We start from the raw sequence: 25,532 nt of genomic DNA on the forward strand, positions 1-25,532 counted from the left end.
ACCATTCATTATAGAAATCACCTTGGCAATCAGTAATCAGTAAGTCAGAAGATACATGTGTCATTTTAGTCACAGTTAGTCAACATTTCCATTTCAGATATCAACCCTAGCGACATGCTCATACCTGTACAGAGAGACAGGTTTAACAATGTTCACTGCAGCTTCTTTGCTTCTATCAAAAATTTAGAAATAACATAAATGTGTATCTTCAGGAGAATGGATAAATTTTAATGTATTTGTATAACAGCATAATCTTCTGCAGTAAAAATGAATAAATCAAAGCTATGAGTAGAATTTGAATAATCAAGTCTCAAAATATGACTATAAAAGCTTGCAAAATGATACATGTAGTATGATGTCACTCATGTAAATTATGCAAAATAATGTTATTATAAATATAAAAATACATAGATATTACATAGATAAAAATACCAAATTTGAAAGCCTGGTTGTCTCTGAGGAGGAAAAGTGAAATGGGGTTGGGGAAGGTTATATAGTGGGCTTCAGCCTATTTTTCTTTTAAAAAAAGTCAGAAACAGATATAACAAAATTAAAATTTAGTAAAGTAGGTGATGTACAGACAAGTGTTTATTTTTTATTCTTACATATTAAATGTTTCTAATGAAAAAATCTTTTGAGAGTAGAAAATTTCAGAATTAACTTTGTTCTCAAGTAAAATACTTTCTTAGCATCTAAATACATTTAGCTAGTTTTTTTGTTTTGCAGATTTGAGTGATGAATTAGCCCAGAAGCTGTTTGATGTTTCAGAAATATCTTCAGCAACAATGGCCCATTCATTGCCCACAGCAGTTCCAGAATCTCCTAGAATTTATCCTGCAAGGACACCTAAAACACCTCGAACACCCAGGTTACAAGATCCAAACAAAACACCAAGATTTTATCCTGTTGTTAAAGAACCAAAAGCTATTGATGTAAAGGTACACAAAACAAGCAGGAATATAAAGCGTGCATTTTATATCCTTTAACATTACAAAATGAGACTTTTTAGTTTCTATCATTTTTTTAAATATATATTTTAGATTGTAAGAATTTGCTTAAAAATGGTATTTTACCATAGTGATGTTTTCTCAGGTTAAGGAATAACTTCTTTACAGTTTGTAGTGTAATTAATGTCGATCAGAAGGTATAATGAAGAATCACACTAAGTTGTATTTCCTTTAATCCTTGTGTTGAAACCTAGCAAAGGACCTTCTTTGTTAAGTTTTGTAACTTGTGAGATACTGAGTTTTGTGACTTCATGTGATTTCATAATGTGTCATCCACAGTATGAAAATGTTTGAGCTAGTTTACAGTCAGAGGGTTTTAATTTACTTGTGAAGTTCACACTACTGAAGTAATTGCAATGTTTGACTTCTTTTTCTTTAGAGTCCAAGAAAGAGAAAAACAAGACATAGTACAAATCCCCCTCTAGAGTGTCATGTTGGTTGGGTAATGGATTCCAGAGATCACGGGCCAAGAACATCTGTCAGGTACTATATTTGTCAAACATGGCTTGGTTTTTGATTTTAAGTTGAAAACAGTTACTAATTAGGCATTTGGAATATTTAAAAATTTATATGTTAGCAAAGTATGGAACAATGAAAATAGTTTTTGAAAAGAAGCCAAAGGAAAAGAAATAAGTGGGACAATTTTCCAATAAGTACATTAAGGAATACTTGAGTAGGACAATCTTTTTTCCACTTAAACTAGTTTCCACAAATGTGTACTCTTAGATAAAAACTATGTAAGTTTGTGAAAGATTCCAGATTCTGAGTGGCATTAATTCTTAGTGAATTACTGTGCTAAACAATCTACTCAAACTATATAAAGAATATGGAAATAAAACACATTGTTATTTTGAAATTTTTCGTTTTGGGGAAAATAACTTAGATTAGCTGACTGTTAGTAGTAAGTGGTTTTTCTTTTAGCGTTAATTTTTTTTAAAAAGACTATTATTTACCTCAAAAGAGATGATAGAGCAAACATTTGATAATGCCAGTTGTGCAATATAATATGGTATGTTTTGGGGCGCCTGGGTGGCTCAGTCGTTAAGCGTCTGTCTTCGGCTCAGGTCATGATCTTGGGGTCCTGGGATCGAGACCCGCGTCAGGCTCTCTGCTCGGCCTGGAGCCTGCTTCTCCCTCTCCCACTCCCCCTGCTTGCGTTCGCTCTCTCTCTGTGTCTCTCTCTGTCAAATAAATAAATAAATAAATAAATAAATAAATCTTAAAAAAAAAAAATATGGTATGTTTTGTCCTGTACAGTGGATGCAGAGGTATTTTCAGAATAATTATCTGACCAACTTTCTAAATGAAAACTTAGCTTTAGGAAAAAATGTTCTTTGATTGGTTACTAGAGGGAAGGATTAGATAGTTTCAGTCAAAGAAAAGCTAGTGAGTTTATCATGATCTGAAAATCTCCTCCTCTGTCTTTCCAGTGATGTTTATTTGGTACTTTTACGTTTTGTTCTCATTGATACAGTGTCCTTAAAAGATAAAATGTGTATATGTTTTTTGCACGCCTATTGTAAACTTATGGTTATTGTGTTCTAAGTGATTTTGAGAGTTTATTTTCCAGGATTTTTTTTTTAAAGATTTTTATTTATTAGAGAGAGAGAAAGAACGAACAAGGGGACGGACAGAGGGAGAAGCAGGCTTCCTACTGAGCAGAGAGCCTGACAACGCAGGGCTCGATCCCAGGCTTGGGATCATGACCTGAGCTGAAGACAGACACTTAACCGACTGAGCCACCCAGGCACCCCTCCAGGATATTTTTTTTTTATCAGAGCAGTATATTTAGAGATCAACAAATAATGGTAAAGGATGTTTAGTCAATAACATTTAGTTTAGTTAGAACATTTAATGGAACGTTTAGTTAGGAATATGTTCCTTACAATTCATTTTTTATTATGTTATATCTTTTGTTATTAATAATTCATCTATATAGTGATTTATTCATTCCCAGGCACCACTCCACTTTCTCCCACAAGTAAAATGTATCAGGAAAGCAGGGGCTTAACATTGTGTTGGGTGCATTCCTAGGCACTGAGTAAGCAGCAGGGAACAAGATAATTACAGTCCCTGCCTTTCTGGAGCTTAATTCAGGGGTGACAGACAAGTATTTATAATAATGACTAAATTTTTTTAATTGATCTATTTTTTTAGAGTAGTTTTAGGTTCACAGGAAATATTGAGTGGAAGGTACTGAGAGTTCCCTTATACTCCCTGCATTCCTTGCCTTCCACACCACAGCCTCACCCACTATCAACATTCATATGTTTAGATCATCTACATTAATGTACTTATGGATATCATTGGATTTAAATCTACCATTTTATATTCTACTTTTCTCATCTCAACTTTGGTTTTTTTCCTTCAATCTTTTGGATCAGTTGAGTTTTTATAATAATTCTATTTTATCTCTACCATTGGCTTCTCAGTTATATCTCTTATTTTTTATTGGTCTTCTACTGTTCATAATACACATTTCAACTTAGCTACTTTCAAATAATATTATACCACTACATGTATAGCATAAGAATATTGATATCGTAAAGTTCCATTTCCTCCCATCTGTGCTATGCTTTGTTATTACTTTTCTTTAGATAGTTATCTTTTAAAGACATGAGAAATTTTTATTTTATTTATTTATTTAGATTTTATTTATTTGAGAGAGAGAGAGAGAGAGTGCATGGGGGGGGGGTGAGAATGGAGAGGCACACTCCCTGCTGAGCAGGGAGCCAGATGATCAGACATCCCTGGGGCTCAATCCCAGGACCCTGAGACCATGACCTGAGCTAAAAGCAGACACTTAACTGATGAACCACCCAGGCGCCCCAATGTGAGAAATTTTTAAAACATTTGCTCTCATTTTTACCATTTCTAATGCTCTTCCTTTTTTTTTTTTAATTAAAAGATTTTATTTATTTATTTGACAGACACAGCGAGAGAGGGAACACAAGCAGGGGGAGTGGGAGAGGGAGAAGCAGGCTCCCTGCTAAGCAGGGAGCCCAATGTGGGGCTCCATCCCAGGACCCTGGGATCATGACCTGAGCTGAAGGCTTAACGCTTAACGACTGAGCCACCCAGGCATTCCAGTGCTCTTCATTTTCTTAAACATTTCTTGTTGTACAGGTCTATTAGCAGTGGATTCTGTCAACTTTTGTTTATCAGGAGAAGTTTGTTTTTTTCTATTTTGAAAGATATTGAGTATAAAATTCTTTGATGGATCTGGATATGGATACGGTTATATGTGTATATATGTGTGTGACACACAAGGTGTTTATCCAAGTCATTGGATTTATTGTTTGTTGTCTTTTATTCAGTTAGGAAAATTTTCATCTCTTATCTCTTCAAGTATTTTTTGCCTGTGTTCTTGTTGTTTGTTCCCCTTGTTCTGGGAATCCAATTACATGTACATTAGACCATTTGTTAATACCTCACAGCTCTTAGATGATCTGATCTTTTTTTCTACTTTTTCTCTCTGTAATTCATGTTGGATAATTTTGATTGAGCCATGTTCAAATTTACTTTCTTTAGCTGTGTCCAGTCTCCTGATAAGTTCATCACAGGAATTTTTCATTTCTGATATTGTGCTTCATATATTTTGTATTACCATTTGACTTCTTAATAATAGTTCTCCTTTTCCTACTGAAATTCTGTATCATGCATGTTGTTCTCCTTTCCACGAGTTCCTTCAACATATTCATCTAATCATAGTAATTTTAAAGTCCACTGTGTGATCATACCAATAGGTGGGTCATCTGCTGTAAATCTCGTTGGTTTTTTTGCATTATGTTTTTTGTTGTTTTTTGTTTTATATATTTTTTAAATTTTATTTATTTTTGAGAGAGAGAGAATGACAGAGAGAGAAGGAAAAGGGTGAGGATCAGAGGGAGAAGCAGACTCCCTGCCGAGCAGGGAGCCCGATGCGGGACTCGATCCCAGGGACTCCAGGATCATAACCTGAGCCGAAGGCAGTCGCTTAACCAACTGAGCCACCCAGGCGCCCCCTTTTTGCATTATCTTTTGATTAAAATTTTAATTTTCTTGTCTTTTTCTGTCTCATAAATTTTGATTGAATTCTAGATTCTTGCTTTTAGACTTTATGCCTCTAATAGCTCCAAATCTCAAACTGAGTAAACCCTGATCTCTTTCCATTATATTTATTCCTAATCTGCAGAATGTTGCTAAAATAAATCCTAGGCTGATTGATATGAATATAAATTCATATACTCCAGTTATACTTAAATCCCCAGTGCAGTATTATAATTTTATTTTCTCCTGTGATTTTTTAATAACATTTTCTTTTCCCCAGCTTATTTTATTATAAGAGTATAGTATATAATACATATAGCATACAAAGTATGTGTTAATTTTGTATGTTATCAGCAAGGCTTCTGGTCAGCAGTAGGCTATTAGTAGTTAAGTTTTTAGGGAGTTAAAAGTTACATGTGGATTTTTGACTGTGTAGGGTGTCAGCACCCCTAACTCCTGCATTGTTCAAGGGTTAATTGTATAAACATATATGTAACTAATAACAGGCCCTCAAGATCTATGAAGCAAAAATTGGGGCACCTGGGTGGCTTAGTCAGTTGAGCATCCAACTCTTAATTTCAGCTCAGCTCATGATCTCAGGGTTGTGGAATCTAGCCCCATGTCAGGCTCCACGCTTAGCAGGGAGTCTGCTTGAGATTCTCTCCCTCTGCCCTTCCCCACTGCTCTCTCTCAAATAAAAAAATCTTTTTAAAAAAGATATATGAAGCAAAAACTGAAAAAATTGGAGGGAGAAATAAACAGTTCTACAAGAATAGTTGGAAATTTCAGTACACTACTTTCAATAATGCATAGACCAACTTGACATAAGATGAGTAACAAAATAGAGGACTTGAACAACATAATAAACCAATTAGACCTAACAGATATATATATAGAATATTCTACCCAACAACAGCACAGAATACACGCTCTTAAGTACACACAGGACATTCTCCACAATAGACCATGTGTTGGGCCAAAACAAAAACTTCAATACATTTTAAATGAGACACCATATAAGGTATCTTCTCTGACTGCAATATAATGAAGTTAGTAGAAATCTATAACAGAAGTAAAACTGGAAAAATCACAAATATGTGGCAATTAAACAACACACTTTTAACCCGTGAGTCAAAAATGAAATCATAAAAGAAATTAGAAAATACTTAGAGATATATGAAAGTGAAAACATAGCATACCAAATCTTAATGGAATGCAAGGAGAGCAGTGCTCAGAGGGAAATTTATAGCTATAAATGCCTACATTTAAAAAGAAAAGAGATCAGAAATCAGTAACCTAACATATTTTAAGAAACTTGAAAATGAGCAGAATAAACCCAAAGCTAGCAGAAGGGAGGAAGGAAATGTTGAAAATGAGAGCAAAAATAAACAATAAAGAGAAGAGAAAAACAGAGAAAATAATAAATAATAAAATAAACAGTAAAAACAAATGTTGGTTCTTTGAGAAGATCAACAAAACTAACAAAGTTTCTTTAGACTGCCAGGGAAAAAAGAGAAGATGCAAATAACTAAAATCAGAAATGGAAATGGAAACATAACTAAGCAACCTTACAGAGATAAGAGGATTCAGAGAGAATAGTATGAACAATATACATCAACAGATTAGATAACCTGGAAGAAATGCACAAATTCCTCAAAACATACAAATTAAACTGATTGAAGAAGAAATAGAAAATCTCAACCCATACATAAGAGTAAAGAGATCAAATCGTTAATCAAAAATCCCCCAACAAAATTCCAGCCCAACTGGCTTCACTTGAAGTAAATTCTACCAGATATTTAAAGAAGAATTAACACTAATCCCTTTCAGACTCCAAAAAATTGAAGAGAAGGGAATGCTTACTCTGTGAGGCCTGCATTACCCTGATACCAAAACCAGATAAAGACATCACAAGAAAATAAAATAATATACCAGTGTCCCTTATGAATATAGATGCAGAAGTTCTCAACAAAATATTAGCAAATGAAATCCAGCAGTTGTCAGGGGCCCCTGGCTGGCTCAGGTGACTCTTAACCTGAGGGTTGTGAGTTCAAGCCCCATGTTGAGCATGGAGCCTACTTAAAAAAAATAAATAAAAATAAATAGGTTTTTAAAAAATCCAGCAATATATTGAGAATATTATTCACTATGGCCAAGTGGAACTTATCCCAGTAATGCAAGGGTGGTTCAACATAAGAAAATCAGTGTAATACATCATATTAATAGAACTAAGGAAATGACTGGGGCGCCTGGGTGGCTCAGTTGGTTAAGCAGCCAGCTCTTGATCTGGACTCAGGTCATGATCTCAGGATCCTGGGATCAAGCCCCACATCAAGCTCCAAGCTCAGTGGGGGTCTGCTTAAGGATTCTCTCTCTCCCTGTCCCCCTGCCCCTGCTTGCACACACACACTCTCTCTAAAATAAATAACATTTTTTGAGAAAGAATTAAGGAAATGACATGATCATCTCAGCTGACACAGAAAAGACATTTGACAAAATCCAACATCTTTTTATGATTAAAAAGTGTTTGAAAACTAAGAATAGAGGAAAAATCCCTCAACATGGTAAAAAGTATTTATGAGAAACCCACAGCTAACATCATACTCAATGGTGAAAGACTGAAATCTGTCCTCCTAAGATCAGAAACAAGAGAAGGATACTTGCTTTCACTGTTGGTATTCAATGTTGTACTGAAAGTTCTAGCCAGAGCTAGTAGAGAAGGAAAGGAAAGACATCAAATTAAAAAGGAAGGGGTAAGGGGCGCCTGGGTGGCTCAGATAGTTAAGCATCTGCCTTCGGCTCGGGTCATGATATCTAGGGATCAAGCCCCATGTCAGGCTCCCAGCTCAGCGGGGAGTCTGCTTCTGCCTCTCCCCCTGCTTGTGCTCTCTCTCTCTCTCTCAAATGAATTAAAAAAAAAAAAAAATCTTAAAAGGAAGGGGTAAGGCTATCTCCAGTCACAGATAATGTGACCCCATATATAGAAAATCCCAGAGGATCAACGAGAAAGATACTAAAGCTAATAAACTAATTTGGCAAAGTTGCAGGGTACAAAACACAAATCAGTTGTGTTTCTATATGCCAGCATTGAACAATTTGAAAAGGAAATTAAGAAAGCAATTCTGTTTACATTAGCGCCTAAAAGAGGTGAAAGTTTTGTATGCTGAAAACTACAAAACATTGCTGAAAAAATTACAGCAGACCTAAATAAATGGAAAGACATTTCATGTTTGTGGATAGGAAGACTTAACATTGTTAAGACATCAGTGCTATCTAAAGTGATCTATAAATTCAACAACATCCTTATCAGAATTCCAACAGCCTTTTTCTTTTTTTTTTCTTCCAAATTTTTATTTAAATTCCAGTTAGCTAACATACAGTGTAATTTTACTTTCAGGTATAGGATTTGGTGATTCATCACTTACATACAGCACCTAGTGCTCATCACGAGAGGCTTCCTTAATACCCATTACCCATTTAACCCATCCGCCTACCGGCCTCCCCTCCACTAACCCTCAAATTGTTTTCTATAGTTAAGAGTCTGTTTTATGGTTTGCCTCTCTCTTTATTCCCCCTGTGTTCATCTGTTTTGTTTCTTAAATTCCACACCTGAGTGAAAACATATGGTGTTTGTCTTACTGACTTATTTTGCTTAGCATAATACTCTCTACCTCCGTCCATATTGTTGCAAATGTCAAGATTTCATTCTTTTTTATAGTTGAATGATATTCCATTGTGTGTATGTATATATATACACCACATGATCTTTATCCATCAATCAGTGGACATTTCAGCTTTTTCCATAATTTTGCTATTATTGATACTGCTCCTATAAACATTGGGGTACATGTGCCCCTTCGAATCAGTATTTTTGTATCTTTTGGGTAAATTCCTAGTAGTGCAATTGCTGGGTCAGAGGGTGGTTCTCTATTTTAACTTTTTGAGGAACCTCCATAGTGTTTTCCAGAGTGGCTGCACCAGTTTGCATTCCCACCAGCAGTGTAAGAAGGTTCCCCTTTCTCCGTATCCTTGCCAACATCTGTTGTTTCCTATGTTGTTATTTTAGCCAGGTGTGAGGTGGTATCTCATTGTGGTTTTGATTTGGATTTCTCTGATGATGAGGAGTGCTGTGTCTACTAGCCATATGGATGTTTTCTTTGGAAAAAATGTCTGTTTATGTTTTCTGCCCAGTTGTTAACTGGATTATTTGTTTTTGGGTGTTGAGTTCAATAAGTTCTTTATAGATTTTGGATACTAACCCATTATCTGATATGTCATTTGCAAATATCTTCTCCCACTCCAAAGATTGTCTTTTAGTTTTGTTGATTGTTTCCTTCACTGTGCAGAAGCCTTTTATCTTGATGAAGTCCCAGTAGTTCATTTTTGCTTTTGTTTCCCTTGCCTCTGGTGACATGTCCAGTAAGAAGTTGCTATGGCCAATGTCAAAGAGGTTACTCCCTGTGTTCTCCTCTAGGATTTTGATGGTTTCCTGTCTCATATTTAGGTCTCTCATTCATTTTGAATTTATTTTTGTGTATAAGAAAGTGGTCCAGTTTCATTCCTTTGCATGTGGCTGTCCAGTTTTCCCACCACCATTTGTTGAAGAGACTTTTTTCCATTGGATGTTCTTTCATTTTTTGGTCAAAGATTAGTTTACCATGTTGTTGTGGGTTCATTTCTGGGTTTTCTATTCTGTTCCATTAATCTATGGATTATGGTGACAACCATTTTCACAGAAATGGAAAACCTTACTCTCAAATTCATATGAAATTGCAAGGAGTCCTGAGAAGCCAAAACAGTCTTACAGAGGAAGAATAAAATTGGAGGACTAACACTTCCTGACTTTGAAAGTTACTACAAAGCTACAGTATTAAACTAAAGCACCTGGGTGGCTCAGTTGGTTAAGTGGCTGCCTTTGGCTCAGGTTGTGATCCCAGGGTCCTGGGATGGAGCCCCACATCGGGCTCCTTGCTCAGCGGGGAGCCTGCTTCTCCCTCTGACTGTCACTTCCCTTGCTTGTGCTTGCTCTCTCACCCCTGCCCCCTGTCAAATAAATAAAAAAAATCTTAAAAATAGAAAAAGGTAATTGTAAACAAAAAAGAAAAAAGTAAAACAACAACAACAACAACAACAACAACAACAAAAAACCCCAAAAATATTATGGTCCTGGCGTAAAGACAAACAAGTGGACCAATAGAATAGAATAGAGGCCCTAGATATAAACCCTCATGTGTCTGGTCAGTTTATTTTCAAAAAAGGGTGCTAGAACTGTTCAGTAGAGAAAAGGCCCATTTTCAACAAATGGTACTGGGAAAACTGAATATCCAACATGGAAAAGGATGGATGAGAATGGATCCAGACCTTATACCCTGTACAAAAAAATTAACTCAAAATTGATCAAAGACCTGAAGAGTTAAAACTATAAAATTGTTAGAAGACAGCATAAGGGAAAATCTTCATCACCCTGGATTTGACATTGGTTTCTTCAGTAAGATACCAAAAGCACAGGTAACAAAAGGAAAAAATAAATCATACTTCATCATAATTAAGAACTTTTATGTATCAAAAGATAGTATCAGAGTCAAAAGACAATCTACTCAATAGGAGAAAATATTTGCAAATCAAATATCTGATAAGGAATTAATATTTAGAATATATAAAGAACGTCAAAAACTTGATAACTAAAAAAAAAAACCCAAGTCAGAAACGGGCAAAGGATTTGAATAGACATTTCTTTAAAGAAGATATACAAATGGCCAATAAGCCCTTGAAAAGATGTTCAACATCATTAGTCATTAGAGAAATGCAAATCAAAAACCACAGTGAGATACCTCTTCACAGCTACTAGGATGGTAATATAAATAATATATGTTGAAGTCTTAACCCCCAGTGTGATTATATTTGGAGCTAGGATAGCCTTTAAGGAGACCCATTAAAGTTCAATGAAGTCATAAAGATGGGCCCTATTTTAATAGGACTGGTGTCTTTATAAGAAGAGGAAGAGACATGAGGGATGTCTTTCTGTATATATGTAGAGGAAAAGCCATGTGAAGACACATTGAGAAGGTGGCTCTCTGTAAGCCAGGAAAAGAAGTCTCACCAGAAACCAGTGCTGTTGGCACTTTGATCTTGGACTTTGCATCTTTTGCCTTCTATCTTGTTCTTGTCTGCACAATGACCTTCCACAGGGCTACATGTTCCAGGCCTGTTGGAGGATACTGTGTGCTCTAGCTGGAATGAGGGAAGGTGTATAGATTGTGCCACTTTAGACAACTAGTAGAGATCCCTCTGGCACAGAGATGGCGCTACTTTAGATAACTACCCTATGACCTCACCACAATGATCCCCCTGCTCTGTAAATTCTGTAGATTAAGGTCTAGACTTTGTGGAAAATAGCTGCATAGTGCTGAGATCATCCATCCACCCCATCCCCCTGGCAGTAAGTTGCCCTAAATAAAAAACTAAATAGTATGGAGTAGCTTGCTTTGTGTTTTGGTCTCAAAGTGCCTTCTGAGTCCAGAGGATAGTTTACTGCCCCTCCTCCACCTTCTGATAGACTTCTGGCCTCCAGAACTCTGAAGAACATAAATTTCTGTTGTTTACGCCACCCAATCTGTGGTATCTTGTTATGGCAGCCTGAGCTGTCTAATGTGTATAATTTTTTTAAAAACTGAAAATATGGGGCACCTGGGTGGCTCAGTTGGTTAAGCAGCTGACTCTTGATTTCAGGTCTGGTCTTGATTTCAGGTCATGAGTTTAAGCCCCACATTGGGCTCCATGCCCAGCATAGAGCCTACTTAAATACATACATACATACATATATACCTGAAAATAAATGTTTGTGAGGATGTGGAGAAATTGGAACCCTTGAGCATTGTTTGTGGAAATATAAAATACCACAGCCACTGGAAAACAGTTTGTCATTTTCTCAAAAGGTTAAAACATACAATTACCATATGTTCTAGCTATTCCACTCCTAGGTATATATCCAGAAGAATTGAAAACAGGGAGTTGAACAAACATTTTTATGTCCATGTTTATAGAAGTATTATTCATAACAACCAAAAGACGAAACCACCCATGTCCATTAACAGATTACTGCATAAACAATATGGTATATACATATAATGGAATATTATTCAGCCATATAAAAGAATGAAAGTTTAATTTATGCAGCAACAACATAGACAGACCTTGGAAACATGCTTAGTGAAATAAGTCAGACTCAGAAGGGTAAATATAGTATGATCCCACTTGTATGTGAGGTACCTGAATAGTCAAATTGAAAGAGACAAAGTAGAACAGAGATTATGGGGAGTTGAAGGGAGGAGGAAAGGGCTAATTATTGTTTAATAGAGTTTTTGTTAGGGATGATAAAGAAGTTTTAGGTATAGATAGTGGTGATGGTTATATAAGATTGTGAATATTTAATGCTGATGAATAGTAAGCATGCTTAAGAATGATTAAAATTAAATATCATGTATATTTTACCATACATGCAGACATGCATACACAAACTCCTAAAAAAAAATCACCACTGATTTCATTAGAAAAGTCTTTAAGTATTAGTGGAAACTATCAGGCTCATGGCGACAAATACAAGGTTTCAAAAATTCTGATATTTGCATGAAAGCTCCGTTTTCCTTGACATTACAGATTCATTTTGTTCATTTTCAGGGAAATGTCTGACACAAAATGAAGTCTGAATAACCATAATTTGTTTGTTGTTTTCTAATTAAAAATGGTGTTCCATGAAAAAATCAACTAGGTCAGCTCACAACTTTATCACACAAGTGCTTTGGCTTAAGACAACTCTCTCGGGGCGCCTGGGTGGCTCAGTCGGTTGAGCGTCTGCCTTTGGCTTGGGTCATGATCCCAGGGTCCTGGGATCGAGCCGGTCAAGTTCCCCGCTCGGTGGGGGCCTGCTTCTCCCTCTCCCTCTGCTGCTCCCTCTGCTTGTGCACTCTCTCTCTCTCAGATAAATAAAATAAAATAAAACAAAATAAAATAGACAACTGTCTCAATTCGAGCTGCTCTAACACATATGCCATGGACTGGGTAGCTTAAATAACAAGTTTCTTTCTCACAGTTCCAGGATGAAGGTGCCAACAGATCTGGTATCTGGTGAGGGCCTGCTTTGCAGATGGCTATCTTCTTGTATCCTCACATGGCAAATAGCAGAAACGAAAGCAAGCTATCCCATGTTTCTTTTTATAAGGGCACTTACCCCACTCATCAGAACTCTACCCTCATGACTCATTTACCACCTAATACCATCATATTAGGGGCTAGGAATTCAAGAAACATTCAGTCAATAAAAATAGCCATTGTACTTGGATAATGCTGCAAAAGTGCTTTATGCTTTCATCTCATTTTTTTTTTAAAGATTTAATTTATTTATTAGAGAGAGAGTGGAAGGTGGTGGTGGGTAGGGGAGAGCAAAGGGAATGATGGGACAAGCAGACTCTGAGCTGAGCATGGAGCCTGACTTGGGGCTTGATCCCAGGACCCCGAGACCATAACCCAAGCTGAAACCAAGAGTTGGACGCTTAACCAACTGAGCCACCTAGGCGCCCCCCATTTTTTTCTAATTGTGATTAAAAACACATAAAAAATTTACCATTTTAACCATTTTGAAGTGTACAGTTCAGGAGTGTTAAGTATATTCACATTGTTGTGAAACATTTCCAGAACGTGCTCATTTTGCAGAACTAAAGCTTTTGTTCCATTTTGTCACACACAATAAGACAGGTACTCAAGGCTTGAGATTTCATAAAGTTAATTTTTTTTGCTCCATCAAGGACATCTTAAGTTGAAACTGGCATTTTTAAAATCTTGCACATGCATTGCAGTGAATAATACAATCACTAGTATGTAAAGTTTGGTGCCACTGCCTCAGTTATCATCAGCGGTTTTATACACCATTGCTTTAGTACTATCCGTACAAAGGTGAACACAGTGAAAAGAGCAAGTAATACCGTAGTGTTTTTGCGAAAATGGTCTCGAGTTGCAAACTTTCTGAAGACTTCTTGGGAACCCCTCCAAGCATCCGCAGACCACACATTGAAAACCACTGATTTAGATCAGTGTCTTAGGAAGATCACCTTGAAAAACAAAAACAAAACGAAACACAAGAAGTTCACTTTGGTGGTAGGATAGAGGAGGGAGACTGGAAAAACAAGGAGACCGGTTAGTTTGAGTAAAAGAGGAAGAAAGCCTATATTTGAATAATGGAGTGCAGACAAAAAGGAGAAGACCAATTTCGGAGATTTTTCAGAAGTGGAATTGATGTACAGAATTGCAAGGATGTCTTTGGACTCATGAAATTATTGCCTTTGTGCCAGATTTTATTTCTTATTTCCATTTATCCAGTTTACATCATTTACTTAATTACTCATGAAAATTGAAAATTTTTCCAGTACCATAAGAAACTAAACTAATAATGATCTGGAAGAGCAATAAGCTAGCTATTCAATTACTTACTGCTTCTACTTACTGCTTTAGTTTGGGAATTTATAACCATGTTCTTTATCATCTTCTGAATATACCTGTGTGTTAAACATAAATAGCAATTCATATATAGTTCTTTATGTCATTAGTTTAGTTTTAGGGACTAATGTCTTTTCCAGTGTTCAGACTCAATAACAAACAAAGAGCACAAATTGTTTAAACACTTGGTTCTTGATATTTCAGTTTGAAGGCTTTTTTCCCCCCTCCTCAAACAGCAGTTCAAATGCTTCACCTTCAGAAGGTGCACCACTAGTAGGAAGTTATGGATATACTCCTCATTCATTTCCAAAGTTCCAGCACCCTTCTCATGAACTTTTGAAGGAAAATGGCTTTACCCAACAAGTGTACCACAAGTATCGTCGAAGATGTCTAAGTGGTAAGATGCTTGTCCTTTATGTAGCTATGTTTAAAACTAAAATATAATATTAAAAAATGTGACATTTAATATCAGGTTAAGATATTCTTCTATTTTGTTATAATTACCTTAAGTATTCATGTGTTTTGTAGCTTAGATACATTAAGAAATAAAGTTTAGCATATTCTTGTTACTATTGACGAATGCTTAAATTTGAGCAATGAGCCAGAAAATGGATTAATATTTGTCCCTTATTTAGAAGAAACCCAAATACATTTTGGAGATTAATATTTTAAGTTATGTAAAATGTCTGCTGTTTTGACTTTAGTAAGTTTCTTTAACAAAAAAATGTTTTATTATTTCAACTTTTTCCAGAGAGAAAACGCTTGGGAATTGGCCAGTCCCAAGAAATGAATACCCTCTTTCGTTTCTGGTCCTTTTTCCTCAGAGATCACTTCAATAAAAAAATGTATGAGGAATTTAGACAACTTGCTTGGGAAGATGCAAAAGAAAATTACAGGTCAAATATTTTCTCACATTTTTACAGTTAAGGGGTTTTCAAAAAAATAATATAAAAACTAGTACTGAAGTAGCCCAGTTTTGAACTATGAAAGTAGCACAACATAACTGGAGAGAGGGCTGTATTAGTTTCCTATTGCTGCATTGCAGATTATCCCAAAACTCAGAAGATTAAACAACAAACATTTATTAGTTTACAGTTTCTAAGGGTCAAGGCCCTAGGAACAGCTTAGCTGGGTGGTTCCGACTTAGATGTCTCATGTGCAGGCAAGGTATTTTACTAGGCTGCAGTCTCTGAAGACTTGACTCAGGCTGGAGGATTCTCTTCAAGCTTATTCACATGGCTGTTGGCAGGAAGCTTTAGTTCTTCACCACATAGGCCTCCCATTAGGCATTTAACAACATGACTTCATTCAGAGGAAATGATCTAAGAAAGATGGAGAACTTCCAAGATGGAAACCTTGGTGTCTTGTATAACCTGTGCTTGAAAGTAACATACCATCACTTCTGCCATGTTGTATTATAAACACAGACCAACCCTTGTACCATACCTGGTAGGAGGAGACTACCCAAGATTGTGAATACCAGGAGGTAGGATCATTTGGAGTCTTCTTAGGGGCTGGCACAAAGGCCAAATGAAATTTGAGAGAACCACTAGAGACTTCCCTTGCATAGGCATACACATCCCCAAATTGATAAATACTTAGAGCTAAACTAGTTGTTAAGATACCTTGAGCCAAGAAAAAATAAAGCCCCTCATGATGTGTCCAGACTCATCTATCAGATCTCATTTTTTTCCTACTAGCGCTCTAGTTCTCTAGGCAACAGTGGTACAGAACGTGTTTTCTGAATGACACAAGCTCTAGCCTTTAGGTGTCTATATATATTCTCTTCTTCCTCCCTCTTCTTTGCTAACTCATTCTTTTCATCCAGGTTAGACCTTGTTTTCTTGGGAAATGTTCAGGATAAGTTTTTTTGTTTTTGTTTTTTTTTTAAGATTTTATTTATTTGAGAGAGAATGAGAGAGAGAGAGAGAGAGAGAGAAAGCACATGAGAGGGGGGAGGGTCAGAGGGAGAAGCAGACTCCCTGCCGAGCAAGGAGCCCAATGCGGGACTCGATCCCGGGACTCCAGGATCATGACCTGAGCCGAAGGCAGTCGCTTAACCAACTGAGTCACCCAGGCGCCCCTGGATAAGTTTTGAGAGTGTCTTTAGGGTGGGGTTGAGACCAGACTAAAAGGGTGAGAAGGAACATGAGATAGGCTCATGCAAACTGTTTATTCCTGGAAAATGGTAGGAGGAAGAAGAGATGGAAAGAAGAAATAAAGATAATTTTACACTTACTGTTTACTCATATTTACCATTCGTCAAGTTCTATTTGTAAATCTTAAATAAGAATATATTGTTAATCAGTTATTATGATCTTTGAAAGGAATACAAGATGCTGCAAATAAATTTTTCTAGAAAAAAATTACATTTGCCCTGACTTCTATAAAAATAAAGACTATTTAATTTTCATCCAGAATCTTTATCTTGATCAGGAATGACAGATACATAGTATGTTTACCTCTGTTTCTCTCTCTTCTGTTATTACTGACATCTCTAATCAGTCCCAGCACTGTTTAATGTTGTTCTTGAATTCAGATTTATAGTCTTATCAAAATTTTAACAGCTACTGCCAGTTTACCAGAGTTGGCACAAAAGGCAAAATTTGCTGTTTCTCATTTTGATGTTCTCATTCAAACTATGGTGTGCTACCCATTAGTGGATTGTGAAGTCAGTTTAGTAATTTGAAAAATATCAGACTGTACTGAACATAGTAAAGCTAAATTTTTTCACAGTTTCACATACATACATGCAAATTTAAGAATTGTTTGCAAAACTTATATATGCTTTTATGTACACATATTATATTTGTGAGTGTTATGTTGACTTGGTCACCAGATAAAGTATTTTTCTTACTCTTGTACTTAGAAAAGTTTGAAAGTCATTTTTATAATTAATCTCAGCATATTTTGCTCTTTCTGCAAACAGTTTGTTCTTCAGGACTTTCGAATAACTTTTCTGATATGCCCATGACTATCCAAGTCTAGGTTGGGAGTTCTTCTGTGTTCCTACAGTTGTCTGTGTATGTTTCTGTTAGTTGTTTTTTTTTTTTTTAAAGATTTTATTTATTTATTTGACAGACAGCGAGAGAGGGAACACAAGCAGTGGGAGTGGGAGAGGGAGAAGCAGGCTTCCCGCTGAGCAGGGAGCCTGATGCGGAACTCGATCCCAGGACCCCGGGATCATGACCTGAGCCGAAGGCAGATGCTTAACGACTGAGCCACCCAGGCGTCCCTCTAGTAGCTTTTTAACACATAATTTTGGGTCTGTTTTTGCAGTGTTCATGACTAGCCTGGATTAGCTTTCCTTAGGAAATATCACACAGTGGTTAAGCATCTGAAGGCTTTGAAATCAGACCTAAATTTGAATCCCAGCCTATTAATTACTGTGAGCTTGGCAAGTTATTATTCCCAGTAAGCTTTAGGTTCTTTATATATAAAGTAGGGGAAATTATGGTAGATACCCTCATAGGGTTATTGTGAAAATTAAACAAAACAGAACATGTAAAGGTCTTAACATATGATACACAGTAAGTGCTCAATAAATTGTTACTGTTATTAGAAGATCAATACTAAATCTACCCACTGACTAAATTTATCCATTGGCTAAAGATGGTTTCAAGAAGGAAGGAGAGAAATAACCTTTATATTATGTGTCTTCAACATGCCAGCTCTGGTCTAAGTGCTTTACAAATATTATGTCATCTATTCTTAAAAAGTAGGATATGGTTATCCCCATTTTTAGGATATAATTACAGGCCTAAAATTCAAATATAGTTCTTTCTGCTTCTCAGCCTTTATGTTTTCCACTCATCTAAGCTGTCTCATAATGAGGGGTAAATGAATATAAATAACAACTGAGAGGCTGGCCATTTGCCCCTGCTCTTCAGCAGTTATGCTGCTTAGTTGGGTTGTTATTAATGTCATCCTTTTGGTCTTTGGATTTGGTTTACTAAAAAATAAGACTAAAAATCCAAATATTGTAGTAGTCTATTGGCCTTTACCAATATAAACTAATATATAACTAATATCAAAATAATATCCTGTGAAAGAAGTATCAAGGCGGATTTGTCATTTCTGAGATGGTGGTTCTTTAGTCCTTAGTCTGCTTAGCCTTCAGTCATACAAGCTCAAAGAATAGCATCACTTACGGCTACCAAAGCAAAGAGTTCAGGTCAGTGTGTGGGTGTATTAGTTGGTAGTCCCACATTTCTCTTGGTGGCTTGCCAAGAAACCTATTTATTCTTCTGGACAGACCATCACTTTCCATCTTGAAAATAAGCTAGTTACAAAAGACACACACACACACACACACACACACCCCTTCTTGTGAATAAAAACTAGGCAAAATTATGTTACTAGTAATGAAGAAATTGTAGTCTTTATTCCACTAAGGCACTCAGAACAACGTAAGGATTCTAACTGAGGAATCTTTTAATTGTGACATGTTTTAGTTGAGTAAGCTAGACATGGTCCTTTTACTGCTGCCTTGTTGACTTTGTTCATTCTCATGGGTTCTACTCATCACCATTAATTAAAGGTTGAGCCCATGTAGTTTGCTAATCCACTGTGCAAAATTTGTCTTGGGTTCTCTAGGTAGTTATAGAAGAATACAAGGAAATTTGTTTTCTGACTTATGTAGTGATTACAATTATTTTAGCAAAATATCTTTTATGAAATGTACTTTATAACTGAAGCAGGGAAGATCTGTTAGGAGCCATTTAATTAGGTTTGTCATTTCTAGTTGAATGGGTCAACCACACATAGGGTCTAGGGTACAAAAGTGAGGTCTTTCTCTCTCTTGAGTAAAGATTCTGTTCAAAAGTATTTAAAACCATGCACTAGTATAAACCTCGGTTTGGAAAAAATTGAAAACATTCCCAATGTCACTAAATCTTTTGACAATTTCTTCAGAAATACCAAGCCACACTGTAGTTGCCCATCGGCTGCCTCATTCTGCAGGTTCCCGGTATACTTCTATGAGGTGCTATAGCTGAGTGAACAAAAATAGCAAAGCCATCTATGGATTACTAAATAACCACTTCAGCTAAAAAAAACCTGCATCCTAAAAATTACATACATTTAAGCCTTTGTTTTTTTTGCTTGGGGTTATTTGTGTCCTGTTTGCTTCTATCTATGAGATGTTTGCATTGTCATAGTAAAATTTTTATTATAAACCTTTTATTTCCTTTCTACAGGTATGGATTAGAATGTCTGTTCAGGTTTTATAGTTATGGACTGGAAAAAAAATTCAGACAAGAAATTTTTAAGGATTTCCAAGAAGAAACCAAAAAAGACTACGAATCTGGTAAAACAAAACAAAACCCAATAATCTTGTTCTATTTGGAAATTGTAAACCTGAGTCAATAAATAGGGAAGGAGTTCATAACTATTTTCTTCAGAATAGGCCATTTAAGACCTTCAGGCCAGTATTACGGTTCTTGATGAAGGATGGGGCACCATATAGTAAGAAGGTCATCCCTGTGAGGTGTTGGAAAATAACCGCGCCCAAGAGTTTCCTTTATGGAGTAGTATTTTGCCATTTTTCCCTTGACAAACATGAAGATGATACTCACTGATATTCCATTACATGAAAATTCTTTGTAACATCAGCAAGTTACTGCTTGGAAAGATGGAATAGCACAGTAGGTAACAGTGCAAGCTTTGGGCTAGATCCATACGTAGGTCTGAATCCCATTTTCACCACTTGGTAGCTGTGTGACCTTGGTTAAGTTACATAACTTTGTTAGCCTTAGTTTACTTACCAGTAATATACACAAGAGCACCCGTATTACAGGTTTGTATATGGTTCAAATTAGTTTAATATATAAAAACCACTTAATACCTGTTATATAACAAATGCTTACTAAATGTTAGCTGCCATTATTATTACAAAGTCTTATTCTCAAAATCTAGATAAAGTATATGCTGGAAGATAAATGGTCAATTGCTGATAGGATCATGTTTAATATGAATCATTTTTTAAATTCTATATAATTAATTGTGAATATTTTTCTTTGTTATTAGGTCAGCTATATGGGTTAGAAAAGTTTTGGGCTTATCTAAAATATTCTCAATCTAAGACGCAGCGTATTGACCCAAAACTTCAGAAATACCTCTGTAGCTTTAAGAGGTTAGAAGACTTCCGCATTGACGTAAGTTTTAAGTCCTTTCTTCTGTAGTCTTTTTATTACCTTCATATTTTGAGCTTTCAGTGACTTTCTTAACTTTAATTTTACAATTTTTATTTTTTTAACTTTTTATTTTGAAATGGTAATTTTCTAGTTTTGAAATCAAACTTTAAAACAGGTGCAAAAGTAGTATAAAGAATTCCCATATTCCCAAATGTTAACATCTTATATAACCACAGTGCAATTGTCAGTTCACTTTAATTTTGGTGTGCCCCTATAATTAAACATTTTATAGATTTAGTAACTTTTATGTGGGTATGTTACTAATTTCTCACTAACAGTTCTAAAATTTTTCACTTTCTATGTACTTTTATTCTATACTTTTCATAATATGTGCTGATATAATATGAATTTAAATTTCCCCACATAATGAAATTAAGACAAGAATGTTATGTACATATATAGAGACAGGAGAGTAAGCCTTAATTTGATTTCAAGAGGAAAAGGAAAGCATTAAAAAAAAAGAATGGGATGAAAATAAGGTAAAGGACAAGGGGGAAAAAAAGAAAGAAGAAGAATCAAAAGAACAGAAAAGAGAGAGGTGAAAGGAATGCTAGGTCCACCTCTGCTTAGTATTGTAATTTGTTTGTCTTATATTTTGTGTAAATAGGTTTGATGGCTCAGGGACAGAATTAATAGAAGTGCCTGTCTGTGGAATTAAGATGTTTCTAGAGTGGCCTAGCCAGTTCTATAGTAAGGACATCCTTGCTCTATAATAGTGACTTTTGTCCTATCTGAGCAGAAACTAAGAATTCAGGCCTCCGCTTTTAAATACAGTGGAAGATTGGAGAAGGAGGTTATGGTCTTAACTTGTCTCCAAATGAAAATATTAGTCTGGTGGTGTATAGTTCTGGGCTCCCAAATCTTTGTAACTGGAAAGGCCTTAAAAGCTGACTTGTTCAGTGCAGAATACCGTTTCACTGCCTACCGCCTCCTTGCTTGTAGTCTGAGGGGATTTGGGAGCTTAATGGATATTTATGTTTGAAAATGTTTAAAATTAGTACCATCAGTAATGCTCTCCAGTTTCCTTATCCTAGAAGTCCTAGATAAACCTTCAGACTCGCTAAAGATTATTTGATTTGGTATCTCTTTTTTCTCCCTGCTGCTTTCATTTATCTGTTAAACATTATCATTCAAACAAGCCTAGGATAGGAGTTTAGGGTTGGAAGGGACTAGAGTTATAAATGCTTTGCAGTTGACAGAAGTTGAAAAAAGAAGGAAAATAGGCTCTTTGAAACATTTTCTTGGAGGCAGGGGACCCAGCCTTATATTTATGCCTCGCAATGTAGTTCAAGTCCTAAAACGTATAAGAATCTTAATAAATATATGTTGAGTGAAAGAATGAACAAGTACTGATAGGCTGATTTAGTCAAGGAGGAAATTTAAGCTTAATACCTTAAATTGCTGGTAAGTTTTTGTTATACTAATAAAATCTACTGAAATGCCAACATAGTTTCCTTCTTTGTTGAAAAAGTCTGACCGTAATTATGAAGGGAGGAAAAAAAAGTAAAATTGTCACTATATTGTCTTTCATAATTTGCAGCCCCCTATTAGTGAGGAATTTGGAAGAAAAAGACATTCATCTACTTCTGGTGAGGACAGTAGTTGTCATAGACGTCCATCTAATTCCTCTACAAAGCCACCAAATGCTGCTAAGCCTACATCTGCTAATCAGCTTCAGGTCCCAATAAACTGTCCCAGAAGGAATACTTCACAGGAGTCCAGTGACAATTTACACCAGGACAGTGCTGCCTCAGTCTCAACAGATGGTGAAATGCCTAAGAAATAGACTCTTATGAAAGTTGTTTGCCCTTGAAATCGACATTTACATCCGTATTTATTTGGGAAAAATCTTCTGATGTTTAACTGTGATAATCACAAAAAAGAAAAAGGAAGAAAAGTGGTAGCATTTTTTTCTAACAAGATAAATTCTAAAAACATTTTCCCTGATGTCATGAGCAAGGATAGTTTTGGTGACCTTTTGTAGAGATCCTCTAGTAACGTATTTTGGTCTCAGTATTTCTTTTTCAAAGCAATTGTTTACAAGAACAGCATTCCTTAAATATATACAAAAACAATACAAGGAATGCCTAACATTTCAGCTCATACTTCTTAAAGAAGATATAGTATGTTGTATTCATCTCTTCTATAGAGCTTTCCTAAAGAATCCAATTACCCTGTTATCAATTCATATTTGAACTTATCAAAAACAAAGGAAGATTACGTATGTATTTTTTAAATTTAAAAAAAGAATATAAAATGATAATTTGCTTTTCTTTTAGACATATAGTTTAAGGAAACTTCTTTTTTTAACCAAAGTATAATTATATTGCAGTCAAATTGAAGTATAAAATATGTGCACGTTGGATGCTGGGTTTTGCTTTTTTTTCCTGTAGTCATACCTCATGATTTCCATAGTTATTGTTGTGCTGGTGTGGAGTGTTCTGAATTGGCATCAGCTGGTTACATATTAGAAGAGATTTACTTTTTGTGACTCTATAATAAACCTGCACAAGTAATTGAAAACTTGGTTGAGATTGGTTGGAATATTGTTCTAAATCAATTAAATCTTGCACTGTTTTGAATGCATCTGCTGTTTGTATATCTGCAGGTGGGTATGTCACAGGCAGTCAGATTATCTTCAATTTAAAAGAAGTACTTAGTTTTTCCTTTTTGTTTCTTTTAGTTTTGTTTTATGCTCATGTTTTCAAGAGTTACAGCAAATTGATTTCTAATTTTTATTGCTCTTGCAACTGATGTAAATGATAGTTTCAGTTTTTGTGGGTATTAAAAAAATAAAGCACTTACTCTAAATTATTGGAATTGATTTTTAATTATTTTGTTTAGAATATAGTTGAAAAGCTATAATATCAAATTCTGCTAGTAGAAGACCATTATATTTTGTGAATGAAGTTTCAGTTATAAACTTATCCATTTTTATTTACTACATATATTTTCTTGGCAGAGCAGCTAGTTTAATACACTAAATTATTATTTTCTTTTTGATGTCTTGTTCTTATAGAGTGACAACATTGTAATACATATAATCTTTGGATAAGTTGGCTATTCATCAGGAACTAAGAGATTTTCATTAGTTATTACCCATGCATAAGTGATAATCTGCAGTTTTATATTTAGTATTTGGGGGTCATTTTGATGTGTTAATTTTAGGAAACAGTCAAATTTGAAGACTCAGAAAATACATTTTACTTAGAGATGTTGGAAAGAGAATACAAAACAACTAAGGGATTAGAATAATACATTTCTAAATGTTTTCTTAAGTGGATATGTAGTTCTGGCTTCTCACTGAGAAATTTCCAGATCATACTCATTAGCTTTAAGGGGGTCTCTTGAAATGATCTAAAAAATTTTCTCGGTATCCTTTTTGTATTGAACACATACATCTGAAACCTGTATTTAAGATTATTTCTATGCACCTAAATATTCAAGTGTAAATTTGATTGGAAAATTGTATATTTTATATAAAAATACAGTAATCAAGAGTTTCGTGATGTGTAATTAGAAATTTTATCATTATTTTGGTTATAAAAGTAATACATGTAATTGGGAAATTCAGAAAAGCACAAAGAAGAAAATAAAGTACCTTTTTAAAAAAGAAAAAACCAAAATCGGTATCATGCTATACATCTGGTGTTATAACCTGCTTTTTCCACATCTTAGAGGTGAGCATTTATTGATGTCATTATTTCTACACCATGACTTTTACAAGTTATATAAAATACCAGCGTATACTTCATATCGCATCATATTTTACATTTATCTGATCTCCTATTGTTGAACTTTCGCATGTGATGAGGTTTGAGCTGTTATAAACAACAACTTAATCACATACCTACAGATGAATCTTTGTGTATATATCAAATTGGAGTTTCAGGGAAGTTCACATTTATGAAAGACTGACCTTAGTACAGTAATGGTTTTTGTCGTGAAAGGGAAAATCTTTGAATTTCTTTCAGTTATCAAAAACAGCTACTAAGATAGGTCTTAAATAAAAGCAAAGTGGGGCAATGAGAACTTGAGGAAAGTGGGGGGGATACTTCTCTTTATGCCATTTCAGCTTATTAAAGGTTTCTTAAGAACACACTACTTTCAGATAGCAGGGGAAACCTCTACTTTGAGTATAAATTCCCTGTAGTTGACATTCTAGGTAAACATGTATTCCCATTTAACATACTCTAGAATGGTTGCACAGTTTATATTTCACCAACAGCATCTGCTTTCCTACATCCTCACCAACACTGGTTATTATAAATCTTTCTCTTTGATAGATTGAGAAACAAAAAATATTATTTTAATGAGTTTACTAATGAGTGGTAATTTTTATTCTTAATAAACTACATTATTTGTAGATGGCTTGATCATATCCCTTATGTCTTCCTTTTGTTGTTATCTTCTTCTGATTGATTTATATAGCTTTTTTACTTATCAAGAACATTAACCTTTTGCTTTCTAATTTTGTTTCTGCTAGTTTGACATGGTATGTATATTTTTTGATAAATTTTAAAAAATTTACTCCTTAAATTTTAAATGTAAAATTCAAGCAAATAAAAGCATTGTTATTTAATGAAAATAAATCTAAATAGCCCTACCCAAAATTTATGTAAGTCCCTAGAGACCTTAGATGCTTCCTTATGATTTTGCAGTTTTCCATTTTATAAGTAAAAAAACGTTAATATTATTTAAATCCATACTACTTATTTTTTTAAGAAATAGGCGAGGCCATATTTAGAATTCTTTATACTAAAGTAATTATGAGGAATAAAGTTATGCTTTAAAATCGATATTTTAGTTTTGA

The 25,532-nt window shown here is 35.1% G+C and overlaps 1 protein-coding gene across 14 annotated transcripts in view; it reads left to right on the forward strand.

Moving 5' to 3' along the window:
• LARP1B (La ribonucleoprotein 1B) overlaps positions 1-24,579 on the forward strand; it is a 129,995-nt gene extending 105,416 nt beyond the window's left edge. For 3 of the 14 annotated variants that reach the window (XM_064585040.1, XM_045880468.3, XM_045880466.3), the window contains exons 13-19: positions 727-938; positions 1,387-1,490; positions 14,762-14,922; positions 15,277-15,421; positions 19,724-19,833; positions 20,553-20,680; positions 22,260-24,572. In XM_064585040.1, coding sequence (XP_064441110.1) covers positions 727-938; positions 1,387-1,490; positions 14,762-14,922; positions 15,277-15,421; positions 19,724-19,833; positions 20,553-20,680; positions 22,260-22,505 — 1,106 coding nt within the window. In that variant the 3' untranslated portion in view covers positions 22,506-24,572. Of the gene's footprint in view, positions 1-726; positions 939-1,386; positions 1,491-14,729; positions 14,923-15,276; positions 15,422-19,723; positions 19,834-20,552; positions 20,681-22,259 lie in introns of those variants that run through there. The other 11 variants (XM_064585041.1, XM_064585039.1, XM_045880467.3 and 8 more) reach the window with 10 other exon arrangements.
• The last annotated feature ends 953 nt before the right edge of the window (positions 24,580-25,532 follow it).

This window comes from Mirounga angustirostris, unplaced genomic scaffold (assembly GCF_029215605.1).
Source record: "Mirounga angustirostris isolate CCGP_5_RB_7025 unplaced genomic scaffold, mMirAng1.0.hap1 SCAF_2, whole genome shotgun sequence".
NCBI lineage: Eukaryota > Metazoa > Chordata > Mammalia > Carnivora > Phocidae > Mirounga > Mirounga angustirostris.